Source organism: Nanorana parkeri, unplaced genomic scaffold (genome assembly GCF_000935625.1).
Source record: "Nanorana parkeri isolate BGI_ZX_2015 unplaced genomic scaffold, ASM93562v1 scaffold533, whole genome shotgun sequence".
Classification (NCBI taxonomy): domain Eukaryota; kingdom Metazoa; phylum Chordata; class Amphibia; order Anura; family Dicroglossidae; genus Nanorana; species Nanorana parkeri.
In genome coordinates, this window is record NW_017306801.1 from 211,933 (window position 1) to 226,744 (window position 14,812).

The following is a 14,812-nucleotide window of genomic DNA, read 5'->3' on the forward strand; positions in this document are numbered from 1 at the left end:
CCTTTCTCTTTCTTTCTTTCTCTCTCTCTCTCTCTCTCTCTCTCTCTCTCTCTCTCTCTCTCTCTCTCTCTCTCTCCACACTTGTCGCAAGTCCTCCCATGTTACCCAGTTCCTGCAAACTTGCAACTCCACAATACAACCCTTTGATACTGCAGCAGTCATGGTGATCTTTATTTACCACCTGACCGACTTAACACCCTCTCCTCCATCCATACTGTTGTTGGCCCACCTCCTACAGCTGTTCCTCTGCCATCAGTTTTGCTCTGTCATATATGGGTGTGCTTTTAAGGCATGGTGTCAGTCACTGTGCTGCCCCTCTCACCCATTATATGAAAGAACCCCTCGGGTAATTACAAAGGTAATCAAGCTATTGATCAGCAGATTGCCCAGCTAAAGTCTGCAGTGGCCAACAAGGAGGAGCATTCATGTATAAAGGGATGCTGGGTATGTGTTTCGTACACTTGAGGCAGGATGCTGGGACATTTACAGGAGCCTGCCAACCCCACCAAACCTGGACCAAATGCCCTCAAATAGCCCAAGTGATGATGGGGCAAGTCAAGGTATTACATGCGCACTTCACATCACACTTTGTGTTGATTTATTGTGCACATAAACGATTCCATTTCTTTCTAATTGTCTGCTTTTCTTATCTGCAGGACAATTTTGATAGCTTGCAACGTGATTCAGATGAGCAAGGAAGTGTCACCGGTATTTTCGGCAGATGACTTGGCTAAGATCAAGAAATTCAGTAAAACTCACTCGAAGGTACTTGTGATGGCATTGTGACATAGCTACATATGTTTCTATTGAACCTCTGAGCATGTGTGTTTAATACATGTGATGACAAGTTCATTATATGCATAGTCAGACATCGGGACCCTTTTGTAGCCTGTTCCAGGAACTGAACTCTGGAATCTATGCTCAAGAAAGGACAGAGGCCTGGTCAGCAGTATTTGTGGGGTGGGGGCTTACCCTGCAACTGACCTTTTCCCATTACTGACTTACCATGCCTTTTTATTGTGCACCGTGTCTGTATGGAGGCGGCCATGCCTCATTGTGCACCGTGCCTGTGTGGAGGCGGCCATGCCTCGTTCTGCCCCGTGTATGTGTGGAGGCGGCCATGCCTCGTTCTGCCCCGTGTATGTATGGAGGCGGCCATGTCTCATTGTGCACCGTGTCTGTGTGGAGGCGACCATGCCTCATTGTGCCCCGTGCCTGTGTGGAGGCGGCCATGCCGCGTTCTGCCCCGTGTCTGTATGGAGGCGGCCATGTCTCGTTGTGCCCCGTGTCTGTATGGAGGCGGCCATGTCTCGTTGTGCCCCGTGTCTGTATGGAGGCGGCCATGTCTCGTTGTGCCCCGTGTCTGTATGGAGGCGGCCATGTCTCGTTGTGCCCCGTGTCTGTATGGAGGCGGCCATGTCTCGTTGTGCCCCGTGTCTGTATGGAGGCGGCCATGTCTCGTTGTGCCCCGTGTCTGTATGGAGGCGGCCATGTCTCGTTGTGCCCCGTGTCTGTATGGAGGCGGCCATGTCTCGTTGTGCCCCGTGTCTGTATGGAGGCGGCCATGTCTCGTTGTGCCCCGTGTCTGTATGGAGGCGGCCATGTCTCGTTGTGCCCCGTGTCTGTATGGAGGCGGCCATGTCTCATTGTGCACCGTGTCTGTGTGGAGGCGGCCATGCCTCTTTCTGCCCTGTGTCTGTATGGAGGCGGCCATGCCTCATTGTGCACCGTGTCTGTGTGGAGGCGGCCATGCCTCTTTCTGCACTGTCTGTATGGAGGCGGCCATGCCTCATTGTGCACCGTGTCTGTGTGGAGGCGGCCATGCCTCGTTCTGGAAAAACACCTGAAAGGAAATCCAGACCAAAGGTATATTTTCAGGGTATTTTTTTACCTTTTTTCAGTTCAGGTCTACTTTAAGAACTTTAAGCCTCAATTTCTGTTAGAGTTGGTCCGTCTTCATTCTTATGGCGGTGGAAAAGTCTAGTTGCCCACTGGCTGTCTTGCATGACTTTGTAAATCCAGCAGTAATATCACATACATGGGCACCAGTACATCAAGAAAGCCATCCTCTGCATGTTGCTTGGCGGTGTGGAAAAGCTGCTGGAAAACGGCACCCGCATCAGAGGAGACATAAACGTCCTGCTAATAGGTACGGCATTTTGCATTTCTTGTTTTCTTTAGGACTAGTGTACAGGATACAGATTTGCCTTCACCTTCAATAGCAGGTTCTCACTTTGGAAGGGGTGGCAGGAAGTGAGCCTACAATGGGTCTTTATTGCCATTGGAATGCCACAGATAGTTGTGCCCTACTAGCTCCATTCTAAAGAGTTTTATCCCTAGTCCTCTTCCAGGACAGCACATGAGGCTTTGCCCACCTAAAACCATAAACGCCTCATCCACAATGATTAGGATGAATGTAGTCACCTCCTTTTATTAGGCACGTGGTAACCTCAGTAGCCATGCAGCCACCTTGGGATAGAAGTCATGTTCCTCTGGTAACAAGGACATTTATCTCAGGCCTTCGTACAAGCTGCAGGGGCCTTCTGGTATTGGCTCCCTGATGATTTCTAGGACAGTCAACCTTGTGGAGTTGCATCTCTGGGCATTTTATGTCTATTATTATTATTATTATTACATAGTATTTATGTAGCGCCAACAGTTTGCGCAGCGCTTTACAATATAAGGAAGACATTACAATTCAAGACAAGATGGTAAGGAGGACCCTACCCCTGAGGGCCTAGGAATGTTTGTTATCCTAGTTGTGACGCTTCCTCCCAATCACCTCCGTTTTTCATAAGATCTGCTCTCCACCCGAGAAAGAACTATTCCTGTGGGCACAGATGCTCTTCTTAAACCCTCCCTTACTGATATTTGGCCAGGCTGAGTCCTCCCCAGTGTTACCTTTTTGGAGGTGTGGCAGCCTTCAGTAGCCAGCGGACTTCCCCTGTGGCATGAGGATGGACCATGCCTACCAGCATCCTTGGGTCCTTTGCCATGTCACTGCTATCACCGTGCTAAGGAGATTCTCCATAACAACCCGATAGAAATTCCAATAAAGCATATATGTGTTCTCTAGTGCACTGTGCTTGGGACGGGTCTTTATTGTGGGTTCCTTATTTAAAAGCATGCGACAATAACAATATTTCCTGTTTTTTCCCTTTTTAGTTGTAGCATGGGGGCCCATATATAGGATCTGATTGTTTTTAATAAGTAATCAGAACCTCTCTTCCATATACAATCACAGTACTGGCAATCACACATTTATTTATTTTTCGTTGCATCGTCTGTGCACTGACCTAATGGGACATTCTTATTTTGTTTTAGGTGACCCCTCTGTGGCCAAGTCGCAGCTTCTGCGATATGTGCTTTCTACGGCTCCCCGCGCTATCACAACCACTGGAAGAGGCTCCTCCGGGGTGGGTTTGACTGCTGCCGTCACCACTGACCAGGAGACTGGTAAGTTTAGCAGTTATAAAGCTTTTAGTCTGGTATAGGGATGCACCGATACAAGTATTGATACCGGTGCCGTTACCTAGTATTTGGGCGAGTACTCATACTCACCCATATGCTCCGATACTTCCTGTATCAGGAAGCCGGGCAGCGTGTCATTACACGCTGCCCGGTTTCCTGATTAGCCAGGAAGTGGCTCCATGCTCTCTCGTCACTAGTGATGAGAGAGCATGGAACAGACTTCCCGGCCAATCAGGGCGCCGTGTAATGATGCGATGCCCGGCTTCCTGATGGCCGGGAAGCCGGTTCCATGCTCCCTTGTCATCCCATGACGAGGGAGCATGGAGCCGGCCTCCCTGCCAATCAGAAAGCAGGGGAGCCGTGTCATTACACAGCGCCCAGCTTCCATGATTGGCCAGCAAGACGGCTCCGGCTGGGTACCGGAGGAAGGCTGCTCCTGGCTGGAGAGGCCCCGGGGGTGAAAGGCTTGGCATGCTGAGGTGAGAGGGGACAGACTGTCTTGTTAATCGGGAACCCGGGTGGCGAGTCATTACACGCCACCTGGCTTCCTGAATGGGACTTCCGTTACTCAGTTATTGGTATTGGCGAGTACTGAAAAAAATGATCGGTACTCGGTACCAAAAATACCGGTGTCGTTGCATCCCTAGTCTGGTATTATAAATGTACGGAAGTAAAGGCTCATTGAGGTGGATAGTATATATGAACTCCGGCCTTCCCTTCAGTCTTACACGGTTGTACCGACTCCTCTCCTGGACTGAAACTCTGATATCACTGCACACTGGGAGCTTCTCACAATGTGCATTAGTAGCTGCAGCAAGTCAGACAGAGCTCCGCCTCATTTCCTGGCTGGAGGATATTCTAGCCCTACCCTCAACATGACTGTCCCTGGCCCGCTCTTTTTTTTTTTCACTGGATTTGACATGAACAATGACAAGTGAATCCTGCAACACATGGAAGGCCTATTCACATTTAGGCATTAGTGCCTTAATGCATGTGACGGCAAATGCTGACATGCACTGCGTTAAGGCATCCCATTAGTTATGGCCACCACAATGGGTTAATGTTTTTTATTGACGCACTTGACTGAGTCTGTTGGAGCTGTGGCACCCAGCAGCAGTCTCTGGGCTTTTGGCTGTCCACACAAGGGAGGCTTATAATAGATAAATAACATGTTAAATGAACATCTCTTGTAGGTAGATTTTTGAAATGAATGGTCTGGTGACAGGGTCTCTTTAAAATACTACAAAGAAGCCCCACACTTCCAGCATTTTTCATTTGCATGCTTTGTAGTATGACAGCTTGCGCTCTGAAGGCTACCTGTCGAGTGGGACATTGGCTAAATTGTCTGGCAATTTCACTTGCTTAGCATTAGTAGCTGCAGCAAGTCAGACAGAGCTCCGCCTCATTTCCTGGCTGGAGGATATTCTAGCCCTACCCTCAACATGACTGTCCCTGGCCCGCTCTTTTTTTTTTTCACTGGATTTGACATGAACAATGACAAGTGAATCCTGCAACACATGGAAGGCCTATTCACATTTAGGCATTAGTGCCTTAATGCATGTGACGGCAAATGCTGACATGCACTGCGTTAAGGCATCCCATTAGTTATGGCCACCACAATGGGTTAATGTTTTTTATTGACGCACTTGACTGAGTCTGTTGGAGCTGTGGCACCCAGCAGCAGTCTCTGGGCTTTTGGCTGTCCACACAAGGGAGGCTTATAATAGATAAATAACATGTTAAATGAACATCTCTTGTAGGTAGATTTTTGAAATGAATGGTCTGGTGACAGGGTCTCTTTAAAATACTACAAAGAAGCCCCACACTTCCAGCATTTTTCATTTGCATGCTTTGTAGTATGACAGCTTGCGCTCTGAAGGCTACCTGTCGAGTGGGACATTGGCTAAATTGTCTGGCAATTTCACTTGCTTAGTCCAAGTTAGCTACCAGATTGCAATCATTTCTGTATCACTAACATTTGTTGGACATCGATGGTCGGCTCTGATCATCTGGCATGTTGTGTGTCAATGGTATATCATATATTCTTTTTCTAGGGGAGAGAAGACTGGAGGCCGGTGCCATGGTGCTGGCTGACCGCGGTGTGGTCTGCATCGACGAGTTTGACAAAATGTCCGACCTGGACCGCACAGCCATCCATGAGGTCATGGAGCAGGGTCGTGTCACCATCGCCAAAGCCGGTATTCATGCCAGACTGAACGCCCGCTGCAGTGTGTTGGCTGCAGCCAATCCGGTCTATGGAAGGGTGAGTGCCCCTGCCGTTCTAAAGTGCGGTGTATGTATATGTTGACCTGTGCTGGAACTTTGCATCTAATGCCCGTTGGAGATGCTGACCAGAACATGCATTTTAATCTTTTTCTAATCAATGAAATTCAATGCCCATAAAGCACACAATACGTATTGTATTTTTTTTTTTTCTCTACCTGGGGTGATAACATATAGCAGCCGCAAGTTATCAATAGCAGGCAGTGCCTGCATGCAAATATAAGTGAATACAGCCGGCACATGCATGCAGGGCTGCGTGTGCTTTCCCAGATGTAGACTTTTTGCATTCAGGGAAGTGCGTATGACCCTGTTTGCATGAAGCTTGCTCAGATTTGTATGTATATGCCGCTGCCCACCACTTAATTCTATAAGCTGATTGGCAATTGCTGTACAGTGCACCTGTCACTCCGCTGGAGAAAATATGACCGCATTGTATGCTATGTGGCTAGCTATTGACGTATGCATGAGCCCTAAAGCATCCGTACTTTGTCCATTGTTGATCATGCGGCATTGTAATAGTAATAAGTGGTATTGTGAATTATGATAAGGATACCTCGCTTGTGTGTGAAATGTAGTGTGTCAGTGGCTATGCCAAAAGCAACATTGGCTTTAGGGTGGAGTAAGGTGACCTAATGGTTCTAATCTATATTCCAGTATGACCAGTACAAAACTCCCATGGAGAACATTGGCCTCCAGGACTCCCTCTTGTCTCGTTTCGATCTGCTGTTCATCATGCTGGACCAGATGGACCCAGAACAGGACCGGGAGATCTCTGATCACGTTCTGCGTATGCACCGATATAGAGCTGCAGGAGAACAGGATGGCGATGGTGAGTGTTCTATTGTGTTCATGTAGAAAAGTCTACATGTATTTTTGTACAAAAATATGCCGTACCTTTCCAAGAGCAATTTGCTAACCAATCGCTGGCCAGATTGAGCGAAGCGCGCTTTCACTATCGATTACTCACACGCTGAGTGCATTTGGTATCACTCCGCCTGTGACAGGAGCCGGCGCTATAGAGGAAGCATCGGCTTATGCGGCTCTGCTCCCTCCGGTGCCGCCTCGCTTCCTCTCGCGCTGGCTTCGTTGGCACGCTGATTCTCGTTCAAGTTCCCCCTTATGCCACCACCGGCCCTGGGAATGGTCACAACTAGGTAAAATAGTACTAGGTCTTATTTTCGGGGAAACGGGGTATATATATATTTTGTGAATTCCTGGTCACTGGGTCGCCATCATGACAAAAAAGCAATCATCTGTCGGCTCAGTCAGTGAGAGGTACTTGATTTTAGGTGGCCTCCTTTCTGTGTTTGGCCGGCAGGTGCTATTAATAGCATTCGGCGCTCTGCAATTTTTGTGACCAGCCTGGGGTACAGAGGGACATTGTAGATGGACTCGGGCAGATGATGGTGACCTTCATGTCTCAGCACTGTGGGGTAATGGCAGAGTGCACTGTAACTCCTTGTCTACCAGTTTTTTGTCTGGCTAGCTTACACTTTTCACTTGTTTCCTACTGGGTGCTATGCTTGTGTTCTGCTGTGGGAGACATTACAGCTCATATGGGACTGTTTTCTATGCGATGTTTAAATTCATGTTGCACCATAACTTGTCAATTGAGTCATACATTGCAGAAGGTACAGCCATGTTTTAACTACGTATCCCTGCTACCATTCATATGCAGGCTCTGATTTACCTAGTTCTGGGTAAGATTTGTAAAGATTTGTTAATCCTTAATTTCTCATTTTCTAGCCATGCCGTTGGGCAGCTCTGTCGATATCCTGGCTACTGAAGACCCCAATGTAACCCATGAGGAGCAGCAAGAACTGCAAGTGTATGAGAAACATGACAGCCTTCTACATGGAGTCAAGAAAAAGAGGTAAGTGTCCCTCCTTCAGACTGTGAACCCCTACGTGATGGCCCCGGACCTAAAGTAAACCAGTCCATGAAAGCCTTAGTCCTAAAGTAAACCTGCTCCAATTGTTACGGAAGGCATCGCCTTCCGTAACAATTGCACATCAAAACCATTAGTAGATCTGAGGTCTTAGAAGGTGATGTGTGTAAATCAGAACTCAAGTCTAGAATTACCTTTCCCCTTCTCAAGCCTCTCTGTTGGTCCTTTCAATGTGGTTGGCGGACTGAATGGCCAATAGGGAAGCTCCAGAGGTGGTGGGTCTAAGCTTGGCTTTGAGGAGTTCAGACCTGGCTATCATGCTTTAGATACCTTGCTCATGAGTCTAATTTTGTTGTCACTGTTATCTGGTGCTTTGTCATGTTCTTAGTTCTTTGACAAGCTTACTCAAAAAAAACAACCCAGTCTGCTTCTGGAATATTGTAGGGTATATACCCCGTTTTCCCGAAAATAAGACCTAGTTGTGACCATTCCCAGGGCCGGTGGTGGCATAAGGGGGAACTTGAAGAGCCGCGGGAGAGGCAGAAAATCAGCGGTGCCAATGAAGCCAGCGCTAGAGGAAGCGAGGCGGCACCGGAGGGAGCAGAGCAGCATAAGCCCATGCTTCCTCTATAGCGCCGGCTCCTGTCACAGGCGGAGTGATACCAAATGGACTCCGCCTGTGAGGAATCGATAGTGAAAGCGCGCTTCGCTCATTCTGGCCAGCGATTGGCTAGCAAATTGCTCTTGGAAAGTTACGGCACCCCTGATTGCCCTGATCACCATATGGTAGTAGGGATGCACTGATACCGTTTTTTCGGTGTTCAGTATGAGTACCGATATTTATTTTTCGGTACTCACCGATACAGGAAGTCCCATTTAAGAAAGCCAGACGGCTTGTAATGACTCGCCGCTTAGTGTACTGATTAGCTGGGAAGCCGTCTCCATGCTCCTTTATCACCATGAGACGTGGAAGCATGGAGTGGGCTTTCTGGCCAATCAGGAATCCGAGGGGCGGGTAAAGATTTGCCGCCCGACTTCCTGATACTGCAAGTTCTGCTATCGGGAACATTTGGGCGATGTTATCTGTGCATCCCTAGTGTATAGAAGCGTTCATATACAAGAGTTGGGTTGTCCATTGCTGACCTAGCCTTAGATTGAGTCTTTCTCGGCAAAACCTACTTATTTAATATGGCCCCCTGTCCCTTCCTAAAATGCTGCAAAAGTGCCTGTTGAGTTTAGTGCCGTGATGGAAGTCATCCTCCTGCCAACAAGATAACTGGGTCCTCCTGCCAACAAGATACTTGGGAACAATGAGTAGCCCAAATCTCACGAGAAGACTCTGCAGAGCAGCGCAGGATCCTGTTACTGAGAGATTTGGGCTGCTCAACATTCTCCGAAATCTGGCGGTAATCAGATTGGTTATCGTCACCTAGTGGCTGTGGGCGGAAGCTGGATTAAGGTGGAAGTATTTAACTGTTTCCAACCCCCAAAGGGTACTTTTATGCAATGTTTAGGAAGGCACTGGGGGGCAGATTGAGTATGTGGAGGATGCTGCTGAGGTGGAAGGTCCACGTTAAAGCAACTTTATGTTGTGACTGCAATAAATTGGCAGATGAAGCTTTATTCTGCCAGTCACCCCCATCCCCGATCGCAGTTGTCTCATGTCTTAATATTGTGTCTATCCCATGCAGAGAGAAGACGGTTAGCAAGGAGTTCATGCGGAAATACATCCATGTGGCGAAGCTGTTCAAACCCATACTCACGTCAGAGGCCGCCAATTACATAGCCGAAGAGTATTCCCGCCTGAGAAACCAGGATCAGATGAGCACCGATGTGGCACGGGTGAGTCCCAAGGTTGCAGAATGTGGCAGGAAGCATTATTGCCGCTTGCTGAAAATGTTGGCCTTGAGCTGGGGAGCTTCCTAGCTGCCGGTCAGTTCTCATCGTAGGGTAGTAAGTACAAATTAATTGTATTCTGCTTTCGCTTCCAGACGTCCCCTGTGACTGCTCGTAGTCTGGAGACTCTGATCCGTCTGTCCACGGCTCACGCCAAAGTGAGGATGAGCAAGACTGTTCAGCTGCAGGATGCCGAGGCTGCCGTGGAGCTTGTCCAGTATGCCTATTTCAAAAAGGTGAGGGTGCTGGTTGCATTGAAGTGCACCGGTCATGACAGGATTATGTAGACTGCCATTGCAGGGCTCAAAGCGAGGGGCACAGAAATTCTGTCTGTCGGCTTATGCTGCCACCTTCAGTAGGGTTTGGACACTCGAAGGAAAAAATTGTGGCCAGCTCAATGTAACCCTTTCTTACTCCTGCATGCTTCAGCTTAGTGCCGGTAAAGATAGAAGTCACCAGCGCTCACTTGTAATGTGCAAAAAGGATAGCACTTTTATTGATGTGTCACATGCATCAAGAAGCCAACGTTTCGGAGCAGTGCAGGGTCCCTTCATCAGGGCGACATCGTGCCCATCTTGAGTGCTGGTGACTTCTATCTTGGACTGTAGCACGGCGCCATCCGTGTTGTCACTCCGAGCGCCAATGGACCTTTTGTTTGGTTCAAGCGCTGCATGGTGTGCAGGTGATTCTCTAACGCTATTTGGATTATCTGGCATTTCACACTGGCACCCCGGTGAGTAACCACCCATTTGGGTTCGCGAAACGTTGGCTTCTTGACGCATCCATAAAAGTGCTATCCTTTTTGCACATTACAAGTGAGTGCTGGTGACTTCTTTCTTTGCTTGGACTGTAGCACGGCGCCATCCGTGTCGTCGCTTCGAGCACCAACGGACATTTCGTTTGGTTCAAGCGCTGTATGGTGTGCAGGTCATTCGCCGCTGTCCCCCTTAGTGCCGCTGTCCGGTTCCATCTTTATCAGCAATACCTTTTTGTAGGCCATACTAGTGCTGCATTTTCTAGAAGCCACTTTTTTTTCTTGGTAGTACAATGTAGTTGTGCATACAGTGAACCAGCCCGCCATTTTCTGATATGTGCAACAGTCACTATGAGTGATGGATCGAATAAGACCAAGTGGGCCATTGAATGTGGTTTATATTTTATGATATTATACATTTTGGGGGGGTATTCTTTTATTATAGGTCTAGTCTCCACAATCGCTGAGCAAGGTTTGCCTATTACAATTTCCGCAAGCCGATAGGTGGCAATCCACAATCCTGTAGATGCATTGCAGTCAGGAAACGTGGAAAGTCCCATCAAAAATACTGGCAAACCTTTCTTGAAATGCACACTAATGAAACTTCTAGAACATGGAGGGCGGGGGGCTGCATTGGGCTCTCTAGGGGGTGTTATAGTGTGGGGGTGTCCAATTACTAGGATTCTAGTGGTGTAATCTTTTTGTCTCCTTTTCAGGTTCTGGAGAAGGAGAAGAAGCGGAAGAAGAAAGATGAGGGTTCGGATACAGAGGAGGAAGAGGCGCCGACTGAGAGGAGGACCAGGAAGAAAAGGTTGGTGACATTATATCATCTGCAGTGTGTGTGGATTTATACCTCGTTCACCTTTTTTAAGTTTGCAAAGCCACATTGCTAGTGGACCACTAAATTAAAGCCAACCGGTTACCTGTGATTTATCTACTTTGACTTGTATTTCAGGAAAGCCAGCACAGCTGAGGGAGAGTCACATGACCCCTATGACTTCAGTGACACAGAAGAGGAGACCCCTGATGGTTGGTTCCGTTTAATTTGTATTCCATTGATTTTAGCATTGCTTGTGGTTTGTTAGTGTAAATAGTAACCCTTCATGTATTTTCTCACTACAGTTACATCCCATGCACCCGCTACCCCTGCAGATAAGGAGAAAGAGGCCGGGTTGTCTGGAGACAGGTGAGTGATGGTGCCTCGTTTATCTGTACCAATTAATTCCCCGATTTCTGGCTGAAGAGTCACTCCAACCACAAGTGGTCTGTCAGGCCTGAGCCAGGGGGCCATTGGAGGCTTCTTTTGGACAGTTCAGTACCAGAGTCTGGGCAGCTCGGGGTCCTCCGGGTATCAGCAGCTTACAGTCCTCCCAGGTATCGCCTTTGATGGGGTTCTTCTTAAAGGAGAACTATGGGGTTAAGGCTTTTCCCCATAGTTCTCCTTAGGGTAAAGGGGGGACACAAACTAGCGTCCTCCCGTCACCCTAGGCTCAGTATACCGCGAGCTACAGCTGAGACGCCGCAGCATAAGCGAATCCTGACAATTATGCCGGGATCCGCCCAGCTGCGTGACTGACAGCTAGCTCTGCCTATCTAGAGGCAGAGCCAGTTGTACCCGCCCCCTCCCCTGTCCGTTCCGCCAGTCAGCGCTATCGGAGGGGAGAATCCAGCCCCTCCCCTGTCACGGCAGAGAGGTGAGCGAACGCCAGTATGTGTTTTCTCACCTCCCGATCTACTGATTCTACTCATTGTCACACGTCGGCTAGAACTATGAGGTGAGTGAAAAGCACTCACCTCATAGTTCTCTTTTAACAAGACCCACCAAGTACTGTACTCCTATTTACATGGGAGGTGTGAGGGCCTACAAACGCAGTTCCAGAGACCATTTACAGGGATTTGAAGTGATCCTGTTGCAATAGTGTACTGTTGCATGGAACCATAACCTGTAAAGGTATCATTACCTTGCCTGTTGCTGAACAGCAATCTGATCATTTGACATCTTCTGCTGAAGTCTAAATAGAACCCAAAACTTCAGGATTGCTGCCAGACTCTGCTGTGGGGAGGAAAGCTTGTTGACATAGGTTCAGCATTCAACACTTCTAAAAATTTATAATGGTCCCCGCTATCTCATACGCTATGCTGGCCCCTGTATCCTGCAGTGACATAGGATCTGGTGGGGGGACTAGATGCCCCCACCAGCTCTCCCATGTCTTCATCTTGCCTCCAAGGTTAGCTGTGGGCCTGGGAAGGTTCAGGTTGTGGGTTGGGAAGTCCATCTGGAATATGCAGGTCTCTGACTCAGGAAAAAGTCATAAAACTCAGGTTATCTAGCTGACTTTGAGACACTCTTTGAATATCAAGGTAGACATATTTTGTTGGTGACCAGCCACTAGTATGATGTCGCAGGTGGAAAATAGAGGGCACATTGTACAAATCTGATTCACTAGCAGTGTTCCCCTTTCTGTCCGATCCAGACTGTAGCTAAAACTCTACCGCTTTGTTTGCAGGCTTAAGGCTTTCAAGGCCGCCCTTCTGGATGCCTTTAAATCTGCCCACGCTCAATCCATCCCTATGCCAACCCTCATGGACTCCATCAACAAGAACAATGAATCGCCGTTCTTGCAGGGCGAGGTGAAGGCCGCTTTGGAGCTCATGGAGGAGGCGAACCATATAATGGTTTCAGATAATATTGTATTCTTGATCTAACGGACATTGGCAGATTTGACCAGGAAATGGCCTGAATATGGATCTCTGGCCGAATGTCTTTACATCTTTCCTTCATTGCAGAAAGCTTCCAAGTAGAGTGTATCCTACAAGTCAAGAGTTTTATACCTTCTAATAAGGACTTTTATAGCTTATCTGCAACTTTAAAGACTTTTTTTTAGCTCTACTTTTATGCCTAAAATACATCAAGATTGTATCATGCTTTGTCTAGCCAGAGACTTTTAAAGTGTTTTACAGAGGTGTGATGGAGGTATATTACCCCATTGGACTGCATTGTTGCAATGTTTTATTTGTATAGCAATTGACCCTGTTCAGAGGGTACTTTAAGTGTAAAGTTACTTTGTTTTAATCAGTTTTGTATTGAATGTTGCTCCCTGGTTTTATGTTTAATAAACATATTGTGTCTTTATGTAATAATGGCAATAAATGTGTATTTTCATTGAACTGGTATTCATTGTGGTCTAATACTGACATTGGGATATGCAGATATGTTAAAGGAGAACTATGGGGTCAGGGCTTTTCTCCATACTCCTCCTAAGGGTCATGGGAGAACACAAACTAGCGTCCTCCCGTCACCCAAAGCTACAGCTCAAAGCCGACCTGTGACAGTTTCATTGTCACAGGTCGGCTCAGATTATGAGGCTCAGTGAAAATCGCTCGCCTCATAATTCTCCTTTTTAAAGCTTAACTTCAAGATGAACAACATTTCTTAATTGTACAGGACAAAGTCAGATTCAGAGAGTGCTGGTTAGTATGCAGGTATCTGGTGATTGGACACTGCAGAGCTTTGAGGATCTTTGTATAAACCCTCCCTGTTCAGACGTCCTCATGTTTTGGTAGAGTCCTTGGGTAATCGGTCTCTTCTCCGAGTGGTGGTGAATAACTGCGTAACTTCACGTTTCCTGCTGCATCTGGGCACCGCACCAACTTTACGGATTGGTTTCCCACAGCAACAGCTTCGGTGAACATGCCCAGACCTAGCTAATGCAAGGCCAACCTGTAATGATTCAGGCACTGGATCCTGCATTTGGCGTTCAACTTGTCATATATGCAGAAACATGTCACCGGCACACCTTTTTAAGTGAAATCCTTTTGCAAACTTGTATATCTTCACGGTGCCATCCGTGGTCACTACGAGCACCCACCAGGATTTCAAGCAACATCCTATATACTGGTAAGGAGTGCCGCAAGACGCCGATGTACAACTTGTCATGTAGTGCAGTGTGTTGGATTAACTGCAGGGTGCAATACAAGTCTAGGGCAGTGGTATTCACACTAGCGTGTCCCCACATTTCCTTCAGACCCATCTGGGGATATAGGAAAAAAACACTCGTCCAACCCCCAAACTGGACCTTAGTAGTAACCACGACTAGCAGCTAAGGCCCAGTGTAAGGGCTGAAACATGTAAGCATTTGTTTTATTTGCAAAAGGGCATAAAAACAGCAAAGTACTGTACGGACGAACCCCCTTGCGAGTGCTGGGTTTTCACCTATTGCTCAGTGAAGGCTCCGGCAGAAGCTTTTACCAGGCATAGAGGTTCAAGCAGCGGGATCGGAGACGAGAGCATAGAGCTGCTCCATGTTTCTTAATTGAATCCTGGGATATACTTGTCCAAAGTGAGTGTAGCCAAGGGGGGTGGGTTTTCCCTTCGTTTGAATAGATGCTGCCAGTTGGTGCATCTTGGACTCTCCCTGTCTTTCCCCCTGGGTCCTGCTCTCCCTATGGCGTGTGCCTCCTCAGACCTCTGGCTGTCTAATAGTCCATGGGCACATAGGCAGTGCTGCAGCCACCTATAG

At 47.8% G+C, this 14,812-nt stretch overlaps 1 protein-coding gene across 1 annotated transcript in view; it reads left to right on the plus strand.

Moving 5' to 3' along the window:
- MCM3 (minichromosome maintenance complex component 3) overlaps nt 1-13,022 on the plus strand; it is a 21,726-nt gene extending 8,704 nt beyond the window's left edge. Inside the window, 12 exon segments of the mRNA XM_018561609.1 lie at nt 657-765; nt 2,023-2,149; nt 3,325-3,456; nt 5,526-5,734; nt 6,409-6,583; nt 7,501-7,627; nt 9,334-9,484; nt 9,634-9,774; nt 11,009-11,103; nt 11,248-11,321; nt 11,415-11,478; nt 12,800-13,022. Of these exon segments, the coding sequence (XP_018417111.1) occupies nt 657-765; nt 2,023-2,149; nt 3,325-3,456; nt 5,526-5,734; nt 6,409-6,583; nt 7,501-7,627; nt 9,334-9,484; nt 9,634-9,774; nt 11,009-11,103; nt 11,248-11,321; nt 11,415-11,478; nt 12,800-12,998 (1,603 nt within the window). The 3' untranslated portion in view covers nt 12,999-13,022.
- Nucleotides 13,023-14,812: the final 1,790 nt, after the last annotated feature.